General features: G+C 38.6%; 1 protein-coding gene and 1 non-coding gene across 3 annotated transcripts in view; both read left to right on the forward strand.

Annotated features, from left to right (window-relative positions):
• The window catches only part of olfm2a (olfactomedin 2a), a 45,768-nt gene extending 33,063 nt beyond the window's left edge, over positions 1-12,705 (forward strand). For both annotated transcript variants that reach the window (XM_014983393.2, XM_088007623.1), the window contains 5 exons: positions 601-750; positions 5,985-6,140; positions 8,715-8,934; positions 9,920-10,026; positions 11,703-12,705. In XM_014983393.2, the coding sequence (XP_014838879.1) occupies positions 601-750; positions 5,985-6,140; positions 8,715-8,934; positions 9,920-10,026; positions 11,703-12,377 (1,308 nt within the window). In that variant the 3' untranslated portion in view covers positions 12,378-12,705. The remainder of the gene's footprint in view (positions 1-600; positions 751-5,984; positions 6,141-8,714; positions 8,935-9,919; positions 10,027-11,702) is intronic.
• Positions 12,706-22,145: 9,440 nt separating this feature from the next.
• On the forward strand, positions 22,146-22,218 carry trnav-uac (transfer RNA valine (anticodon UAC)). The gene has a single exon. It is a non-coding gene; the product is annotated as a tRNA-Val (tRNA).
• The last annotated feature ends 579 nt before the right edge of the window (positions 22,219-22,797 follow it).

The following is a 22,797-nucleotide window of genomic DNA, read 5'->3' on the forward strand; positions in this document are numbered from 1 at the left end:
AAATCTCTTTTTTCCCCCCTTTCTCTCTTATCTTCTTTATAACTCGTCCAGGCCCCAGTGCTCTCCTCTGGTGTTTCACTGCTGTGAGCAGCACCTCTGTCAATTTCTTTATTCGCTTCTTCTCTGTTGTTTTTTGATAAAAACTAACATTTGATATCAAGTGAATTCAAGTATTTAGGAAGAGTCGATTGCTATTCGCTCATTTTGTGTTTGGAAAAATTGTTTGTTTTATTGATTTTTCAAAGAAAGAAATACATCTGGCAAGATAGAACCTCCCAGTTTAGATGGTGACAGATTGAGCACAGCTAATCTTGAAATGAAGCATATCAAAGGTATTCTTCCTCCCCCCATCCCCCATAAGATTTCTACAAGACTTTCAAGTAATGAATAAACGTATTGCCTTGGAAATATTTTATAAGGGGGGCACACTTCAAATTTCTTTTGAATAATGCTAGCAGAATTAAATCATCTTGCCTACCCTTATACATTTTGAAATGTCTGCCAGCATAAATTTAAAACAAAAAGAAAGGAAAAAACAACAGAAGCAATCTCCCCCCCCCCTCTCTGGTTGGTCTCACATTTATGTGTGTGTTTCCGCAGGCTCTTTACCCCAGCCCAGAGGAAGGCTGGCAGATCTACAGCTCAGCACAGGACGCAGATGGGAAGTGTATCTGCACCGTGGTCGCACCAGCCCAGAACATGTGTAACCGCGACCCACGCAGCAGGCAGCTCCGCCAGCTCATGGAGAAGGTGACAGCTGTCAATAACACACTCACTCCAAGACCCAACTGTTGCCCACACAGACACACAAACACAAACTGACACTCTGCGCTTAATGTCTGACGCCGTCTGTCACATGCAGGCTGCTGGATTGTGCCACCTCCTTCACCATGCAACTCATTAGCCATTATTTGGAAGATTGAGAACTTTTCCAAGTGAAAGACAAATTAATAACTTCACTGGAATATGTAAATTGCCTTCCTAAAGTTCTCATACCCTTTTTAACTGTTTTATTCTTTAAATTACAACCTCAGACTTAGGATCATTATATGTAATTGCATAGGTAAGTCCTGATATAAAGTGTCTTACAAAAACCTTAACATCTCTTGAATTTTGTCGCATTTCACCACCACAAATCTCAGTTTATTTTCTTAGAGTTTTATGCTGAAAACCTACTTAAAGAAACATTATTGTGAAGCGAAAAGAAAATGATATATAGTTCTTCATATTCTTAGAAATACTGTATGCGCACAGTCTTGTTTTGTTCGTAAGGTTTGCAGTTGTGTCATATTCTTTCCATTTTAGAACGATGTGTAGAATGGTGTTTTGAGGACTTCAAAGCTTGAGATATTGTTTTATTTAAGTCTGCTTTTGAAGTCTCCACAGCTTCCTGTCTGTCAGCCAGGTCTCTTGGTCTTCGTGATGTTGATTGTTCATAAATGTTCCTTCACAGAACAGCTGTAAATATTTTAGGACAGAATTAAACACACGTGGACTTTATTTGCTCAGCAGGTCATTTCTGAAGGCAGATGGTTATACTAGGTTTTATTGACAGATGTCAGTATAAAGGGGGATGAATGTATGTTTTACATTTTTGTAGTGAAACAAAATGAAAACCAAATATTTTCCTGCACAAGCCTTTGCTACTTTATATTGATCTATCAGATAAAATTCAAATACCTTTAAGCATATAGTAATAATGCCACAAATGGGGAAGAAGTTCAGAGTGAATACTTTTGAAAGAAATTGCATGTCAGAATATTTACATGCAATGTGGAACAAAGATCCTAATTTGTATGCATTTCTGTTTTCATAAATGTTAATTAATTTTGACACAATTTAAAAATAGCTCTTTACAAATCAGTCAGAATGACAAATTTAGCTGAAAGTGTTGGTGTATATATTTATGCAGGCCTGTGTGGTTTAATATATGCATGCTGACCTACACGACAGAGTATGCAAATATTGCAGCCTATTAGGAATCCACTCATTCACAAGCTGACAGATCCAGCCATGAACTGTTGAGTCTCCAGACCTGGAGGCTGTACACCTACGCCTTTTCATTCTTTAGAAGTTAAATAATAGAAACCTGAGATGCCAAATACATTCAAACGGATTGGTAAGACGTGATTCACTCTGCCGGTCGCTGAGTGCAGGCACTTTGGACAATTACAACAGGTGCGCCTGTAGAAGAGACACTCCACAGGTTACTTACAACTAGAAGGAGAGCAGAGAAGTGGAGGAGGAGCTGAGGGGCTGCCAGTGACATTGATATCGTCCTGTGAGAAAAGATGGAGGTAAACTGAGATGCTGAAAAGGTTCCCAAGGCTCCCTGATGGATCAATGAGGCGCGTGCGTTCACATAATGCATTCATCCTCATTGAAGTTTGCCTCTTCCCCTCTGACAGTCTCTGTGTGCTGATGTTGAAAGCGCATGTTTACAGAGACAAAAATCCACTTGCTAACACACTTCACAAGCAACATATTCGAACCGAAAAAGCACATCATAGCACAGAAACAGACTGACTAGAGAAACCAGTCTCACCTCATTGCAGCTTGTGAAATTCACAGGAAAACGTACATTTCTGTAAACCTGGTTGAGAAAAGCTGAGGAATATAGCAGCGTTGATTCAGAAAAATACACAGCGTTTCTTTAAAGAGGAACGGAAGTGCTGGTGGATCACACAATTGTCATAGAAGATGTTTTTCAAATACTGCTATTTTTATTTATTTATGAACCTTTTAATAATATTCTAACTTTTTGAGCATGACGGTGCATATTCTGCTTGTGTTTTTTACCCATTCCATGAGTGTATGGAATGTTATTTGTTATATTAATAAGTTTTAAACTTACTCCAGATGTAAAATTACTGCAATGCCTCCCCTCTGAATATGGCACCATAAACCATTTAAAGTAAGCTTCAGAAAAAAAACCTCACAGCTATAAATAGGATAAGATATGCTCTATAATGTATTATTTATCACTGCATTGCATTTTGTTATAAAATGTGGGTGTTATTATTACTGTGTGGGTCTGTATGCTTTCCCTGCTTGCTCCTGCCTGAAGCAGACTTAATGAGGACACCTAGGGTCAGCACTATTTCAGCTTCACCCAAATGAAAACTGCAAATTAAAAGGCTCTGTGTGAGTCTGCGCAAATGTGCGGTCCCAACAGAGCAGCGTCCACCAAGACACCCACATTTGAACCCAGCGCATGAGTGGGAATTGTTTGAGTTCAGATCCACAAAAAAGCTTTTCCTGACTTGGAGAGCCAAGGGTATGTTAGCAATGTCAAAACTGCCCCCTGTTCAAAGAATGTAAAGTAGGCTTGTTGAAAATCTTTATTCAGCTCTCAGTAAAGCCAGATAAAGAGCCTGACCCTGAAGGATGGCAGCGAGGCAATACTCACCGCAAATCTTTGAACATCTCACCCCCTTTTGACCTCACGGTCTGGCTGGCTGAATTGAGATTAAATCAGATGAAATATGAGGCTGTGGTTAGACATACACACAAACAAGCTGATGCAGGATGAGTCATCACGCTGGGCATGAAGCAGACACACCTGCGACTGTAAATCTGGGACACTGACAATGAGGATTGTCTTTGTATGAGCGAGGATGAAGGAGTCCCGAATGCTACAGCAGGGAGTTGATAAAGAATTTGCTTAGACTCTAGGCTGCTGGAACATTTCTTATTATTACGGGACCTATGTACCACGTTGGAGAAAAAAAAAAAAAGTTTAATTGCTGTGGGAAATAACGTGTGACCAAATACTCCTCAGCCAGTTCACGATGCACGTGGGAGCAACACAGTACGGGAAACAGTGGGCTGGACATGAAGTAATCGAGTAGGCTGTCATGGATCAGGCAGGCGAGGCAGTGTGGTGCAAAACAGACTTTCATGCCAAACTGCGACCTTTGAATGTCGGGTCTGTTTTGTTTTTCTGAAATTCGTTTTGATTTTTTTTGCTGCTGGCCGTCTGCGTGGGCGTGCGTCTGTTCAAGTGGGCTGCTGGACATATGCACACGATAGTCTCCTATAGGCACGACAACCCTGCAACATTTGGTGGTGTTTGGATGATTTCTGGCCCGCTTTGTGCAATGTACAGGAGATGAGGGGGTGTGCGTGAAGCAGTAGGCTGGTTATGCAGCAGCAGAGTGGGCTGTCAAAGTATGAATAAGCTCCATACTTTGCAAAAAAAAAAAAAAATTAACCTAGTGCAAAACCGAATCCTCTGAGAACTTAGAGTCAATACATGCCTACTTAGAGGTGTTTACTTCAGTGTAAGATGCTTTCAGTTATAATTAGGATGTAACCATTAACTTGTACAAAATTAACTGAGCAGAATTTATAATATCTGTTTTAATTGCTCGGCATGAATACACTTAAAATACCAACTCTTTAATTTTAACTGTTTTAACACTAACATAACTTACATTTTTTATTGTGCTTCAGTCATTTTAAGGCAGGAAAAACATTGCATTTAGACCTTAAGAACTGCGTGATAAATTTCTAAGCCAATTAACAACCGTAACTTGCTGTGCATTCATTATTGGAGTTATGGATGATCAAATCCGTCTGACGCTATTTTAATGTTGATAATAAGTTGTCCTGTTAGGTATTGTTTGAGTGTATTAAGAGGAGTTACTGTCGTATTAATCTCACCCAGGCATCCCCCCACCCCCCAATTTTTGAATATGCAGTGTTTGCCAGGTTTTGTTTAATAAGCTGCACTTCAGCCTTAGAAAATAAAAAGCAACTGAAACTTACTGTAATCAATTGAACTCATATGACCATAGTTTACCTTGGTTACACAAGTCTCAGTGTAACCATAATGTATCATTTTTAGTGCTGTTGAAGTAATCTGACCACAATAATGGTAAAACATTCTGGTAAAATATAAGCAGTAATGCATCATCCTCATGAATAGGTGATTAATTATAATTTCCTCCCAACATGCTTCACCATTTTAAACAATCATATTGGTTGTTAGTTGATAATTGGATAATTGGTGTGACGTATGGTTTTTATAAGTTATACAGTAACTTCTTGTGAGATATTTCTCAAGTGCTTGGCATTTTTGGTTGACTGCCAGACTTATTTGAAATTATATCAACTACGAATGAGCAGTTATTTTGTTATACTTTAGGTCAGAGGTTCCCAAACTGTGGGCGCCGTGCCATTGCAGGGGTGGCGCGGGAAGCCGTCTGCATAAAAAATAAAAAAAAAAACACATGAACGCTGTATGCGCTGGATTTTTACTTTAGAATGGCCAACTCTGGTATTCCTGCTGCTGCTGGGCAGAGCTATGCAGGTGTGTTAGAATTATGGCAGCCAACCAGCAAAACGTATAGAACTTTTCACAGTTTTCCCCCCAAACTAATAGACTCAGTTGAGTAAAGCTGTTGGATGCAGGTAAAGTTAGCTAAAAGATGACTAGCTAATATCAATACAGCACCTTAAGCTTAACAAGTAGCCTGTAGGCTACTGATGTCTATGTTCAGCTACGTACATTCATTTTTGTCCCCAAAAAAGTCGATTTCCCACCCCCCACACTAACACAACAAAGTTTGGGAACCTCTGCTTTAGGTCATGATTTATCGAGATAATGAACTTTAAATAATTATTTTTACAAAGCCCAAAATGACTGACTATTATTTCACCACTGTGGGTTTATTGACAGCATCAATAAAAATCGATATAGTTAAAAATTTAAGTGAGTATGATTTTTGTGTGCCATTTAGCAGTACAGTTAGAATACTTAATGTTACTTGTGTGCAGGAGTAGCACATTTGACAATGGGTGACTTTTTATTTTTTTGTGTGACAGGATTTTAGAGTAATCTATTGCTAAAAGAACACTGGACTGCATTTTTAAATACTTTTTGCTGTCACTTGTATTATTCCAATAAATGCCATAATATATCATGATACAATTTTAAGTCCACATTGCCAACTCCATAAATGATTGTGTTTGCTCTGCAGGTTCAGAATATTAGCCAATCAATGGAGGTGCTAGATCTGAGAACCTTCCGGGATCTCCAGTACGTAAAGAACACAGAGGGTCTAATGAAAGTCGTCGATGGAAAGCTGAAGGTGGCCTCTGAAAATCCCCGGAGCCTCAATCCAAAGGGCTTTCAGGTAATTGGTTTTTTTGTCACCCTCCGTGCCTAGAGTTGCATTTGCTATCCATCATGTGAATGTACTTGATATGCAATTACTTGACAAACATTGAGAGATCCAATGCAATTTTTGAAGCTCTTCACAGACAATAAAATTTTATGTGACTTCTGGTGGACTGGCATATAAACATTGGAAGTGGTAATTCCATTACAGTGCGTTAAATGAGTTATTGGGTCATGGGCTAAGGTAGGCTGATCTACTGTGCATCAAGAGCTTCACATGCTCCAGGATGATTAAATCTGTAAACCACTAGGGGAGTTTTTTTTTTTTTTTTCCTGTCTGACTCACTGAACATCCCTTCCACTATTTTTGAGCTCAGCCTCTCTTACTCCTCCGTATAGTTAACTTTCTGGCATCTGAGGCAGATATATTCACATTTGTCTCCACCATATCCTGCTCCAAGATAAGTTAACTGCCATTATCAGCAGCCCTTTTTATTTTTCTGTCAGCAGGCCGTCTTGCCCAGCAGAATTCTCCATATTTCTCACACTCTTACAGATATTAGATGGGCCATAAAATTGTTTGATTAAAAGATGCTCTGATAAACACTAAGTGCATTTTGCCGCTGGGTTGATGCCTCAGCACAGAGACAAGCATGAATGGCTGTGTTTAGCTTTTCAGTGTGCTTTCTGAAAGCCATTCCAACAAAGGAAATGAAGATGCTTATGAAATTAATCTGTTCATCAGTAAAGCTTGAGATTGCCACTCAGATAGGAAAGAAAACCAAAGCGTTTGTCTGAATGCAAAACTAATGTTTTCATTCTTAAAAGACAGAAAAAACATAATAAAATTGACGGGCTTTGACCAAAGTGGGTTGGCTGATAAATGTGCGCAGTTTAAAGTTGCCAATGGCAGAGCGTGGGAGATTAACGAGAGTGAATTTTCTCAGCTTGAAAAAGTGAAAATTAGATTTATGATGTGGCGCCATGAGGCTGAGAGCTGCTCCATCACCAGATTTACGATAAACTCTAACAAGGAGGAAACAGCCCCTCCTGTGGTGGCCACACTTTATTGATAGACCTTTTTCCCTCTTGAGCCGTCCACCTTGTGTGAATTCAGCCCGACTCTCCTGCTGCTTCCTGCTCCCCTGCCTAAGGACAAGTTGTTTCTTTTCACTTCTAAAATTATAAACCCCATTATAGCACTAGCGGTGCATGTTCCTAGACTGAGGTAAGCTGCAAATAAATCAGAGTTAAACAATTTTTAACAAAGTAAAAGCAATGGCTTTCCAATTTATACATTTATATCTAAGCCACAATGATTCAACTGTTAACAGTCATTAAAAATCCTCTTCAAAGAGACGTTCGACAATTTACACAAAGAGGGATTTAGAGAGTTTTTAGAGGAATGTTGGGAGACTAAGTGAAGGGTTCAATTAGAAAAGAGCAAAATTGAATCAAAAATTGTCTGCAATACATATTAAGATAATAAGACGTTGTCTAAGTAGGGTGTTATGACCTGGCTAGGAATAACCACACCATAACATAAAGATGATTCATCCTCATCAGACCTCAAGCAGCCACAACATACAGTTTATTTCTTGACAAGGCCTTAATTTACATGAGATTTTAACACAGAAAGAAGAGTTGGCTGTAGCGTCTGAGTGAACTTTGCGCCTAAAACAATAAACAAAAAGAGACAAACAATTTGAATATTAGCCAAGCTTAACTATTCAAAAATAAATAAACAAAATGATAAAAACCTACCCCCCCAACTAAAGATACAAAGGAGAAAAGTGGGATAAAAAATAAATAAATAAAGGCAATTCAGCTCTACAAACTTGTAGTGTTGATGAGGTACAGCAGATTCAAAGTAGAAGCTGGTTGGGATGAGCAGAGGATGAATGACAGAGTCTGCAGCAGCATCTTCTTACATGTTATTACTGCTTAGGTCAGTAATCCATATTCTACATCTTCTGAATCCATCAATCAGGGAAGACCGTCCACATAATCAAATTTTTACATATTGGAATACAAACAGAGGCCTTACAACAGCAGAGATAACAGGGGGTGAAAAAACATCAACCAGACAAGTGAAGATTAAAAAGAAAAGATACATTCTTAAAACTGCTGAGTTAAAAAAAAGCAATTTCTGTTCCATCGTCAAAAATTATATTTCTAACATTAAAGTATGTTTCTAAAGATTCCCATCTCATTTCCTATTATACATTAACTTCTTGAATATAATTTAAACCCAACTTACCCATGATAATACTAGCTCTACTTTATATTAACCATTTTTTGTGGGTAAAAGACTAATTCCATCTTAAGTGAACAAAGTCATTGTGAACCAAAAGTCAGTAAAGTAACTTCAACTTCTCCAGTGTCTTATTTCATCTGTGGAAGTCTGATGAGGTTGCTGAATTGTCAAATGTTTCCTCTTTGATTGTTGACGAGGCTCCGTCTACTTTATTCCCTCCTTTAAAAAGATGCATCAAAGTTTCCCAACAATGAGAAATTCCCCTCCATATTCTCAAGTTCCTGTTGTCTTTTCCTTCGCATCTTCCCCGGTTATGTCTTTTTTTTTTTTTAGGAGGTAAAAGACAAGGTAAACCAACTGCTCCCCCTGCTGCCAGTGTTGGAACAGTACAAGGCAGATGCTAAGATGATCCTGCGTCTCCGAGAGGAGGTGAGAAACCTTTCCCTGGTGCTTATGGCCATCCAGGAGGAAATGGGAGCCTATGACTATGAGGAGCTGAGGCAGAGAGTCCTGCTACTGGAGACCAGACTACACTCTTGCATGCAGAAACTAGGTATGAAACATGCTTGTTGTGAGATGGGGGGCTGGGGGGGAGAGAGGGGGGTTATTTTGCCACATAATTTTAATTAAGTGTATTTTACGAAATAAAACAAACCTTAATTGCAGTCTTGCCAAAATAAAATCAGATACTGAAAAAGAAAGCTACGTTTCCAGACAAGTGCTGGGCTTTCTCTCCAATTTGCTTACATAAAAATCGCAGTGTTGTTTCCTCATAATACCAATGTGCAATTTGACTATTAATCATTTTTACCAGCAATTTATTCACCGTAAAATAACTACTGGGAATGGTTGAGAGTTTGTTGGCAAGGCAAGAGTAACAAATCCAGGTAATAACACAATATTACTCTGTTGAACCCAATTTTGTATGAGTTATGGAGTTTACGAGTGGTACTTGAATTCTGCTTCATCGGCTGCAGGCAGCACTGCAGGAGCAACGAAGCACAGAGAAACTGAAGAATTAAACTGAATAAAAGACAAAATCTCTAAAATTTTAAACATTACCACTTTACATAATGTAAAGAAACCTGTTTTCTTCTTCTACTTTAGATATTTTTTTTTTTATTTATAACAAGCCACTGAAAAATATTGATATTTTTTAATGGATGCTCTTAGCTTCCACAGGTGTTAAAGCAATATTTCTAAAAGTAGTGGTTCAAGTCTTGAGGTTATATACATTCTGCATGCTGCCAACAGTTTCCTTTTGTTCCTGTTGAGCTCCAATAATCAACCTAAGGAGAGGAAACACTTTTCAAGAGACTAACTGAATAATTGATTGTGTTTTTATGTAACAAATTAACTTGATCATTTTACTGATAAAGACATTTACTAAATTAGTCGTTGATTACTAAAAATGAACAATGTTTTGTTTAGTTATTTGCTACTTTCTTTAGTATTATGTTTTCTTGAGCTGCTGTGCTCTGTCTTAGTTCATAAACGATTGTGCTTTTACTTCCTTTGCTTTTTTTTTGGACTCAAAGGTTGTGGAAAGCTCACCGGTGTCAGCAATCCGATCACAGTGCGTGCATCTGGATCAAGATTCGGCTCCTGGATGACGGACACCATGATACCCAGCTCAGACAACAGAGTGAGTCTCTCAGATCCTCTCCAGTTTGAGGCTCAAGAAACACATGATGATATACTCAGACCCGGAGGATAAACAGAGTCATCTGAGCTCTTTCAGCTGCTCAGTATAAAAGAGTATCCATCACAGCGGCGCTGCCATTGTTTGTCAGTGAGTGATTGATCGTTTTGTCCAAGTTGCACTTCTCAGGAATGCCACAATACGACAGACACAAAGAGAATTGAGAATTCAAAGCTGAGCCACTGATGAATTGCATCTTATTTTTGCTCTCCCTCCCGTCCTCCGCATTCATTTCAAACTGCAGCTTATTAATCAAAAGAACAAACACAAAATCTGTTTGGGATAAAGTTTTCTAAAATCACTTGGCTCGTTTTCAGAGGGCTGCTGGGAATTTATGCGAAAAGCCATGGTGTTTTAAATTTGAGATGTCATGTTGGTATGTATGACTAGGAAAGCTGGTATGAACGCAGCAAGGCAAAAGGTAGAAAGAAAATGAGTGGAAGCAGGAACAGTGGATTATTAGCTATTTTTAGCAAGGAACAGAAGCTGATCAAATTTAATAGGGAAGATTATATTGGCCTTTCTGCTAACTGCAATAAATCATAACAGGATAAATAGGTTATGCTTTCAGTAAAGGGCAATTTTCAACATGTAATGTGTTGATTATCTTTGTGTTTAATCTCCTAATTTGCTGAGATGATGTTACCCCTCTATGTCTATGAGTCAGTCTGGTGTAATAAAAGCATCAACATTCACAGGAATAATTTTACTCCTATGCAAAAATGTTGTTAGGCAGCCAAATAAACAAAAAGTATAGAGGTAGTTAGAATGTGCCAGAGTTTTAGCCTGGCTCAGCCTCTTTCTGCTGCTCAGCTCGAGGGACACATTCAGTAAACATAGACGAAACCAAGCTTAATGGTTTATAATAAACTCTGCTCCATAATTCATCTGATGTACCACTCGAACTCAGCTACTTCCCATTCCTCTCTCCTTTACCGCAGAGCAAATGTGGTTATTCTGCACATAAGAAAGATGGAGAATAGGACGAGAGAGAATCAGAGAAGACAACCAGAACACACATCCGTCTTTCCAGAGGTGTCTTAGTTCCATCAGGGACAAAATGAATAATTAAAAAAATATTTAATCCAGCAATAGCTTAATTAAATCTATCATATACTTGATTGTTGCTCCTTCTTGAGGGAATGAAAAGGGGGATTCAACCACAGAAGCACAATGACAGTGGAGAGATCCGCTGAGGATGCTCAGGCAAAAAATAGAGTTGCTAAATGCATTGATTTTCTGTAAATGTGGACTGGAAAGGGCAGAGAGCGCCAGCAGTGGTTCCCTGCAAAGCACAGGCAACATCTCCCCCCGCATGCAGGCAAGATCAATAGATTTGAACACACACGTTTCTGTATGCACAACTGCATGGAGAAATACACTTACTCTCATACAAGCAGATCCACAGCACACACTCATCCTTACTTTGCCCGAGGCATTGCCTCAAGCTCTAATGAAACATAAGAGAGTTCCTGCAGATAGGTGTATCAGGTAAAACATACCAATAATCTCTGATAACACTTAGATATTTACATTTGGATGTCTTTACTCAGTAGCTCCTCAGAGTGGGATCCTTTTGTTCAATGTTTTCCATTTGGTTTGCTCTTTGTTTTGGACAGGTGTGGTCCATGGATGGATACTTCAAGGGGCGGCGCGTCCTAGAATACCGCACAATGAGCGATTTCATGAAGGGGCAAAACTTTGTTCAGCACCTGCTGCCGCATCCGTGGGCCGGCACTGGCCACGTGGTCTATAACGGCTCGCTGTACTACAACAAGTACCAGAGCAACATCATCATCAAATACCACTTTCGGTCTCGAAGCGTGCTGGTGCAGCGCAGCCTCAGCGGAGCCGGCTATAACAACACCTTCCCATACTCCTGGGGTGGCTCCTCTGATATTGACCTCATGGCGGACGAGAACGGTCTCTGGGCTGTTTACACCACCATTAACAATGCTGGGAACATTGTCATCAGTCGCCTGGAGCCCCAGAGTCTGGAGATTCTTCAAACCTGGGACACGGGCTTCCCAAAGCGCAGTGCCGGAGAGTCTTTTATGATCTGTGGCACACTCTACGTCACAAACTCTCACCTCGCCGGTGCCAAGATCTACTTTGCCTACTATACCAACACATCAAGTTATGAGTACACAGATATCCCCTTCCACAATCAGTACTCCCACATCTCCATGATGGACTATAACCCCAGAGAGAGGGTCCTGTACACCTGGAACAATGGACACCAGGTCCTCTATAACGTCACACTTTTCCAGGTCATTAAGACTTCTGGAGACTGAGGGCTCAAAGAAAAGACCCACTCAAAAAAAATGCTGTGATCATTGTTCTAAAAGGACAAAGGAGCAGGGTAGAGATGGGTACTGTCTGAAGAAGAGGATTTGGGGGGCAGAGGGTGTCGAGGTTTTAATCTGTGGGTACAGGCTTGGGTGTTTTTTTTAAGAATTTCAATCTTCATAGAGTGCTATTATTCACATTCTCCAAAAAAAATGTCCAACAAAAGGTTCATAAAGACCTAAAGACTGAGCGCCTTTCTGTTTTTCTTTATGTGATGAGTAAGCATGGTTCTTTTTATCTGTGATGACAAATAAACATCCACTTTAACATTAATGACGTGGAATTTTTATTATTGCTTTGTGTCAAAGCAGGACTGAATGCTTTAAAAGATCAAAATGAGCAAACTAAGAAATCAAAAAAATCAGACAACAGCTAACTAGCAAATTCATTCAGCTTAAATTCTGTGAGGACTGAGGGGATACGTAACAGTTTAAAAACTGATTAAAAAAAGTTAACAGATATATACTGGGAAGGAAGAGAAGAAGGACGGCGAGAGCACAAAGACAAAAGGGTAGGAAGGAGACAAGGTAGCAAGGTCACAAAGAAGGAAGTAGGACATTCAGTGGAAGGATATAAGAAAATAACGACTAAAATATGGTTTCCACTTGAACAGCAGCTATGTTAATTATTATGTTTGATGCTAATTCACATAACAATAAGGTTACAGCATCTGAGCGATAAGATTATCTCTAGATAAGCATGAACCGTAGAGATAATTTATTTGGAAAAAGCCGTGGCAAAGCCTTTCGGGAATTGTGGGCAGTAAAAGTGCTGTTCCACTGACACAAATGTGGTTAAATTTAACAGCAACAGCCACCACTTACATCTCATTTCACCAAGGTGAACTCAAAGTGAAAGCTGAACATCTGGTAAAAGGTGCAGGTGCAGGTGGCGGTGCGATGGGCTGAGAAGAACACCGGGAGTTAAGAGGCAAAATGTAAAATGTGTTTACAGCTGAGCTGAGAAATGACACATCACAGTTAGTGTTCCTTGTCAAGCTCCAATCTGCTTTAATCTTGTTAGGCGCATAGTGTTTTTTTTTTTCTTCTTCCCTAGAGCTGTTTGCAGGGAAATACTCAAACACAAGGCACGCAGTGAGACACTGTTGGCATTAAAAGTCTGAACCGCAGACCTTTCATTGCATATTCTTTATTATTTATCATGGGAAATCCAGTAAGAGGAAACATTGGTACTCCCTGCTGTAAATAGAAGAGAGCAGGCAGCTGGCCCACTTCGCTGTCTTTTTATTACTTTCATGTTTCAAGCCTGTGAGGATGCAGTGGCCACGGTGGACCAAAAAGACGTAAATGTCATAGGAGGTCCCGCTTTTCTCATCCTTTGTAACCATGGTGATCCTATTTATCCTGGCTGACCTTTCTTTCAATAAGGGTTTTACTGAGGAGAAGTTAGGACTTCATACACCTTAGTGGGTGACATTTAAGGTATGACAATGCGGAGGGATAAAGCGCCATCAGCAAACAAATAATTAAAATGAAAATGTTTGGTTGAATTTAGCTTTTAGGGCACAGATTCTTAGGGAAAAAGCCATCCTAAACAAGTAAGAAATCACTTCAAAATAGTTCATTGAAATGGATTTATATTGAGTCAAACTCCAATTACCATTTAAGCTTTAGCCAATAATACCACAGTGATAATCAGTTGATCAGGAAAACAGCATTAGATATTTTCTTCGATACATTGCTTCTTCTGGACCTTTACCAGAGCCAATTCAGGGTGAGCAGTCACACACTGTTTAAACTAATATGCAAAGGGAGAAATAGATGCACATATAAAAGTATGCCTATGCTGGGTAAAAGTTTTAGTTTCTTTAAGCCACCACTCTTTTCTGTTACATAGCTAACATAGTAAAGTAGACCAAGTAAAACTAGCACAGCCAATTTAATTTACAGTCAATTAAAACATGTTCTTCACCATGACAACAACTTGTGTTTTTTTTCAACCAATTTAATCTGATTCACATCAACAACCACGCCATAGTTCTCTGTGTGTGTGTGTGTGTGTGTGTGTAATAACCCAGTGTAGTCCAGTGACAAAACCAACAAACTTTCAAACTTAAATTGAGGAGCAGAAAAAATTAACTACATTTATTTGAAAATCTTGTTCTTGGTGTGTAAGAATATAATTAGGTCAAGTTTTGTTGTTTGACATGCTTCATAAAAAAAAGGCATTTCAAATAGCTTTACACGATAAACACACCACACAATAACCAATTACAAAACATTAAGCAACAAAAAGGACATGCCGTCATCAAAATCCGCAAGATTAATCATAATTCTTGAATGATGCATCAATCATTAGATTAATCAATGTTCAAGTTATTCAAGTTATTAATCAAAGAAAACTTATCGTTCCTTTGTGCTGGGCTTCTCAGTTCTTTCCTGAGTCCTGGCTTTTGTGCATTTGGTTTAGACTCTGATTCTGGTCTTGTTCCTCGTTTTAACTAGAAGAATAATTTTCTTGTTCTGTTCACTTGCCTTTGCGTTCATTTTGTTTTTATTAGCAGAGGTGGATAGAGGCGCCAAAGGTTGTACTCAATTAAGAATTGCATTAAATAATTTGTATTTATTTATTTTTCCCATTGAAGAGTAAGAATAAAAACATATTTGGACCAAAGATTACTCAAGTACTGAGTAACTGAACATGGCATTTGATTTTATTTGTTCAAAATTATGTAATCAGGCAACACAATATAAAGTTTTGTGCAAACTCAGGTAATAAAAAAGAATACGTAAAAATCGTCAACATTGTTACAAATCTGAAAATATGAGCAGAAGATACAAACATTTCCAATCAATTTTTTTCAGAATCTAAAGCTTCTGAAGCAAACACATGCAGTAAGTAAATTACATATATTACATATACATTGCATCCACTCGACCCTCAAATTTAACAGCAGGCTCAACAGATAGAAAATTACATTAGAAAAACAAAGCATGTTTAATCCCCAAACTCTACTGTGCTGTTTTCATCCATCCTCAGCTTTCAGCTAGAATTTTTTTTCTTACCCACAGGCATTCTTATATATTGAATCTGGAGCCAAAAGCATACTCTCAGATCACATTTCTGATGCCTAAGATCTTAAACCAGATTCTTACACAATCCCTATTAGAGCCCCTCACTTCCTGAATAATTTACAACTATCCCACTGCTAAAAAAAGGCTCCTATCAGTGGTGGTGACACCAGTCATCACCAAGTGCTTTGAGAAACAGGCTCGGCAGCACTCCCACTAGTCTGTGCACACAACAAAATGAGCACAGGTTGTGCTATACACACATTTTTTTTTTTACCACGCTGCACCCTCTGGAATAAATAACAACAAAAGAAAGGGGGGAAAAAACAGGCGAGGCTACCCTTTGTGAATATTAGCTCAGCAATTATAATAATTATCCTAAATGATTTGATCAGGAAATTACTGAACTTGAATTTCTCAGTCATTATCCACCACTGGATTTTGAACTTTCTGACTTCTCTCAGCAGCTATCAGTCTAAACATTTGTCTGCATATGGATAATAAGACACAATCCCAATGGTGACTTCCACTGCACATAAGCTAATGGCTTGAAAAAGAGGGCCTCAAGAGATTCTGCAGATCACTCAGTAGCTCATTTTATTCTCAAAAGTCCTTTGTCAACAGTGTGCATCTTGGAAAAAATGTTGTCCAATGGCCTAACAACAACTTCTATGTCATAATTGCATGTTATTTTGATGCTGCACTGTTTAGGGGACTGCAAAGGCAATAAGTCCTTCATACATTCCTCAGCCTTAGCAGACCTCATTAATGCAAAGCAGAATCCCAAAAGAAACAAGTGTCTGCAGAGTGTCTTTGTCAGCTTGATTTACTCAAAGTGGCCATGCACATGCATTATAAGTTCAAAACAACCGATTGAGTGCAGGTGGCAGCAATATAACTGCTTTAATGGGGTTCACAGGCTGCATGTAAGAGTAGTAGAGATGTAGATCAAATCTTGAGCACTAAGAAGTAAACCCAGTCCACATTTTAATCCTGGAGCCGTCCTCGTGAGGAGGTTTATTGTGAGGGACATGTCAGCACAGCTGCAGTCCTTCATGTGATACTTTTGGATGCCGACTGCTGCATAAATTAAAAAAAAAAAATAATAATTTAAGCATCTCAATTTTGATTAAAAAATATCCATTGTCTTGGATTCTATCCATCCAATCATCCAAACGACGGGCCCCAGGATGGGGCTGGTGCCCAAATGCTGCTATGATTTCATATCTGCTATTTTTTTGTTTTTCTTCTCTGCACCTTCCTCGTTAATTGTGCCCTCCCAGCACTTATTTGCATTGTACTTTGCCTCTTTCAGATTCCCAATAAAGCAGCTTTTCTTCAACTTCCTGCCTCTTGAGGTGACATAACCCTCCAAGCTAGGCTTTGAAGAATCGCTTCCTCATGGTTAAACAAACCTTACCTTTTTTTTCTCTCAGATAATTGATATTCACGTTTAAACTCGGAAACGCTGTGAAGGATGCATATATAGAATGACATGTTTCCAAGACGGAAAGCAAATTAACTCAGCTTTTCTGGAAACCTTGCTTATCAACCGCCTGCTTAATTATTTTCTAAACCATTATTCAGCTCGTGCATCTGTAATCTCTTTACTGCTTAGAGTCGGACAATAGACCTACTCTTGGCTGCAGTGATGGGAGATGCCATTTTGTAACCCTCGTGTCCAGAAATTGCACACTTCACTGATGCAGTAATGATTTACCAGGAAGCTTTAAACTGAGTGCTTTCTTGGATCCATCGTCTGTTTCTTCAATTGCAGTATAATGCTGGTCAAGTGAAGGGATCAGTGGTAATGTGGCTGCAGTAAAAAAGTTTCCAGAAACGCGTACAAACATTATAGTAAATCCACCTGCAGAAACAAGTGGTCATCTGTGCCACTTTAATCAAACATCACTCTCTCATATTACAGTATTGTAATATGAGGTATACTGTTGATATTGTATATTCCTTTTCCACCATGAAAGTTGTCTGGAACCAAAAACTGACTTTATTTTCTTCTTTTGGTGAAGTTTGCATTTACATTGTGCTTTTTGTTTTTACGATTACAATGCAATCATTGCGTGCCGTAGTAGCCTTAGCAACACAGAGGGGCTTGTAGTTACCATGATGGCCAGTAACAGTGGCTTGAGAAGTCCAAAAAGACATTTTTCTGTAGCTGGTTCAGATCAAGGTCAGTCTGTATTCAAAGCAGAAGCAAACTGCACCAGAGTTAATTTAGAAGCGAAGAGTTAATTAGTTGCTTGGTCAACACCACTGTTCGCTTCAATGTATTCACCACTGCATAAAAAGTCTGGACCAACAGAGGAAGCGAACTCTGGTCCTTTTAAACCAAATGTGTCAGGTGTAAATACGCCCTAAAATGCTGAGTTAGTATTGAAATAGAAATGAGGTATGTCACAACTTACCTCATATCTATTTGCCATTTTTGCCCAGTCTCTGTCTTGCTGTTGAAACATGAACTGAACTCTACTGGCTTATATTTCTTTAGATGTTCTGAGATGAGTCATGGAGGCACTTTTGATCAACTTTTTGAAGGCCTTTCACTCCTGAAAATTTTCACTCCTGTTCTTCGTTTTCGCCTTTTGTGGATAATGACTCTTACTGTGGTTCACTGGCATGCCAACATCTTAGAAAAGGCTTTTAAACCTTTCCAGACTGATGGATGTCAATTACCATTTCTCCACTTTTATTTAATTTTATTAGATCGGAGGACAATTTGTTGGTTTTAGGAGCTTTTTCAGTCATTTTAAGTAAAGTTTTGATTCTACTAGTCTGGCAGCAATTGGGCTTGAAGGTCACTTTTCCTCATTGATAAATAAATAGCATAATTTAAAAACCGCATTTTGTCTTTACTCTGGTTATCTTCGTTCATAGCAGTGAGGACATATATTAATGTTCTAGGAACCTGCCTTATTCTGACTCGGTTACTTTGCAATAGAAAAGGTTTGACTCAAAATGTCAGCATGTCAAACCAAACATTACTGTTTGGTTTGAGATCATCACATCTACTCATCTAGTATTTCAGAAATCTATGCGAGTAGATCTTCAGAAATAGATACTTTACTATTCAGGGTGTGATGTCTGATTAATCATCAACTTCAAAACCTCCAGGTTACTTACATATAAATTTAAAAGACATGAAATTACCTTATATTCCACCTCCCACTCAAAGATCCTCAAGTTTAAGGTCAAGTACATTTAGCAATTCCTTTGTGAGCACAGTCTCTGCAAATGTCCGGAGGGAGGGACCTGCGCACAATCAATAAAACGCTTTACTGCCAAGCGTAATTCCTCTAAATCAGAGTCTGCTGAGTCTATGATGACCACAGTCTACTGACAGCAGTGAATCTGAATGACTAACTCAGACTTCAAGCCAAATTAACATAAAGTGCTAATTTCTTAAAAGGAGCAAACTATATAAAGATGACTCAAACTGACCAAAATCGGTTTCCTAACACAGATTTGGTAGTAAGCTTAGGAAAATATTGGATCATCCTTCAGATTAAACAGCCTTACAGAAAGATCTGGCAAGAAAAACACTTGCTTGTAAATATGCACAGACAATGTGAGGACCACCCATGAGTACCAAAATCCAAAAATTGCATATCTGTGATGGAGACTTCATAATTGCATTGGTGTTCAAAGTTTCTTGCAGTTCTACAACAAACTGAGATTTTTCCTTACCTTTCGTTTCTTGCCAGAGTCTGTCATTGTCCTGCTAGGTCAGGACTCTGTGGTTTACTCTTGTGTTCCTAATTGGTTTGATTTCCTCTTGGTGTCCTGAAACATGTTCAATAAGATTTGTCACCTTCTGTTAAAGAAATCATCAGACTCATGAGACTGCCCTTCTCCTGTCTGCACTCCCACTCCACGACAATGGATTATGCTTTCATTATTGCTTCGTCTGTAGATGTGAGCAAGTTTAGCCAAATAGATTTTTTTCTCGTACCCATTTCCCGATTCATAAAGATCAACAGAAATCCGATATACTTCTATGGCATGTCTGTCTGTTTCCTATTTAAAGAGTGCCCAAGAGCGATGCTACTCTGCATCATGTCAAAGGCAGGGTAGGAACTCCATGATAAAAATGCAAATATACAAATTTTCAGCTTAATTTTAGAGGGATTCTTTAAGGTACCAATAATTGTGTTACCTGGTGAGTTTATTCAAGAAAATGTTTTAAATTATGGGATTTTTCCACTCGTTGAATGGATGTCCTCAAACAGAGATATATTTTTGGTGCTGTTGCTTTACTCAGCTTTAACTGAGGTGCCAGTATTAAGAACATGTTTGTGTGCATTTTAAACTCTGTTTTCCATTTACCACTGCCAGAAGAAAAATCATACAGGGTAAATATTTAAAGTGAAAACACTAACTGCTCTCAAAAGACAAATTAAGTCATTTGTTGGTCAGTCATCCTGTAGTTTCTACATTTTCTATTCAGTCACTCTAGTGCACGTGTCAAACTCGTGGCCCGCCATGTCATTTCACGTGGCCCGCCCCAGCATTTTATAGGCCGATGATTGACTTAAAATAGGTTTTGAGCACGAATTGACTACAAACTACATCTCCCATAATGCATTCCGATTGTTACCAGCCAACATTACGGCTTCTCGCCACTAGAGAGCAGCAGAGTCACCTCAAGCTGCTTATTGATTTTCCCAGCGAATAAAACTGAGACATCGACAAGCTAACATCAAAACATCCAAGAAAAGAAAAATCGATTTACAAGTAAGACTGTGACTGAAGATGTGTGTGAGTTAGTGTCAGGGCGGCAGGTCGAGCTAGACTTTTTTTGTTATCCGTTATCTTGACCGACAACATAAAAAAAAATAAAAAATCGGTCATGTACTATTTTTATCCGTGAAATTACAATCATATTAACATAGGCTATTTAGTCGCATTTTATGCGGTTTAGTTAATATTCACCGTGAATCCAGATCCCATCACAGATTAAGCAGATAAATGTATCTACATTTTTCTTGTAGTGACATAAACCACTGACTGAGGCCCCAATAACTTAATAAATTGAATTAAGCAACTTCACTTAAATTAGCATCACTTCACCTGCTGGGGTCTGAACGCACTTCCTCCTGGTTCCCATCTGCAGAAAAATCTGCGCTAATTCATCAGTCAGTTGGATCTGTCTGGTCCAAACAGATCAACTGAACTCTGAGTGTTTTACCCTGTGCGGTCCAGTGGTACCAGCTTCTACCAGGATTTTGTTTTTGTTTTTTTTGCGTGGTTTCGCTTCTCCGAAACGGACAGATGTTGTTACGTCTGCAGCTCCTCCAGAGCGCCGCTCTCCTGGGTAACAAGCACCAAGAAGGCTCCATTTGTTAAATCTGCTGGATGAGTTACTTCCAGCGGTTTCTTTCTAATTCCGCAGTGGTTGAGCAGTGGACTGCACATGTTACAGTCTAATTAACTTTGGCATCATCATTTATTTCCTCAAGATAAATGCAACATTCTCTTTAGTTTTCTCTGGTCTGTAATGAAGACTTGAATTTAACGTGCCATTTCAACAAAAGGTTTGTAAGTATTGATTTTATGGACTGAACAGACAGAAACAGTTACCATTATACATTTTGAAGTGTTGATTTTATTTTTGAACCATTTTTAATTTTGAAGTGTTGATTTTATTTTTGAACCATTTTTAATTTTGAAGTGTTGATTTTATTTTTGAACCATTGTTAATTTTGAAGTGTTGATTTTATTTTTGAACCATTTTTAATTTTGAAGTGTTGATTTTATTTTTGAACCATTTTTTAATTGTGAAGTGTTGATTTTATTTTTGAAACCTTATTTATTTTGAACTGTTGATTGTCTGAAAGACCTTAGACATGAATTGCCCCATTTGGGGTTTGAACTGACGACCTCAGCATTACCAGCACCGTGCTCTAACCTGCTGAGCTAACCTACCTTACAAACTGTTGAGTTTCCATGGATTTAAGAAGAACTTACATGATCTTACCACAATGAAGATTTGATAAAGATTTGATATTCTAATGTTTTTCAAAACATACATATTTTATTTTCCAGAGATTTTGTATTTTTAAGTGTTGATATTATTTTTGAACCATTTTTAATTTTCAAGTGTTGATTGTATTTCACAGATATTTATTTTAATATGTTAATTTTATTTTTGAACCATTTTTTATTTGTAAGTATTGATTTTATTTTATAGCCAAGTCTCTGTAGAACCATTTGTCTCTGCTAATGACATTTTCAATACAATTTGTTGATCCCGGGCTTAGTTTATGGACTGTAATGTGAAATTAGGCACAAGTATAAGTTTGACAGTTTGTTCACCAAGTTACTGTGCTCTCTGAGACGATCTGTGGTATAAGTATTTGACATTAGTCTCTAACAAAATGTGGTTCATCTACCAGGAACACTGCAAGGAGTATGAGTTTCTGTAGTGTAGTGGTTATCACGTTCGCTTCACATGCAAAAGGTCTCTGGTTCGAAACCAGACAGAAACAGAGTTAGTTTGTTCTATACATCACATGTGTTTACTAAAGGTCAACAAGGGTTCTGTGGTATCATGGTCTGTACTCTGAATCCAGGCATCTGAGTGCAAGCCTCAGTTGAAATGTTCATGTGTTGCATCTCACATCATCAACTCTGGAACCTCAAACTGAAACGAAGCAGAGAAGTTCAGTTTCTGTAGTGTAGTGGTTATCACGTTTGCTTTACACGCAAAAGGTCTCTGGTTCGAAACCAGACAGAAACAGATTTTGTAGGTTATGCATCTCTTGGGGTGCAGTGAGACAAGAGCCTTCCTCTTTCATGACGGTTCATTTGCCAATCGACTTCAATGTCGGCTTCTTTGAAATCGAAGCTACTTTACTTCAATTACCAATTGGCAGTTCTATGGCGTAATGCACATGTGTCAAACTCGTGGCCCCCCAGCATTTTATAGGCCATGGAAACTCAAATGCAATATTTAAAACTTCAATACATAAAATCAGTTATTTAACAATATGAGGTGGTGTTTAATGTATTTTTAACATTGTATTTTTTATACATTTATGCTAGAGGTGCCCAAGTCTAGTTTTCCAGAGCTCCCATCTGCAACTTTAGTGCATTCCTTCTCTAACACACCTGGACCATTGACTCATTATAAGCCTTTACAGAACTGAATGAGGGAAGTCAACCTTTTGTCTGGGATGTGTTTTAGCAGGGATGCACTCCTGATCTGTACCGTCAATGTAGCCCGTTGAGGGGGGCCAATATGCTGAAGTGGCCCTCGGTGAAATTGAGTTTGACACCCCTGCTCTAGTGTTTGTTGGACTCTTCAGCACCTTTAGAT

Source organism: Poecilia mexicana, unplaced genomic scaffold (assembly GCF_051168715.1).
Source record: "Poecilia mexicana isolate PSO_F unplaced genomic scaffold, ASM5116871v1 scaffold_8, whole genome shotgun sequence".
Taxonomy (NCBI): Eukaryota; Metazoa; Chordata; class Actinopteri; order Cyprinodontiformes; family Poeciliidae; genus Poecilia; species Poecilia mexicana.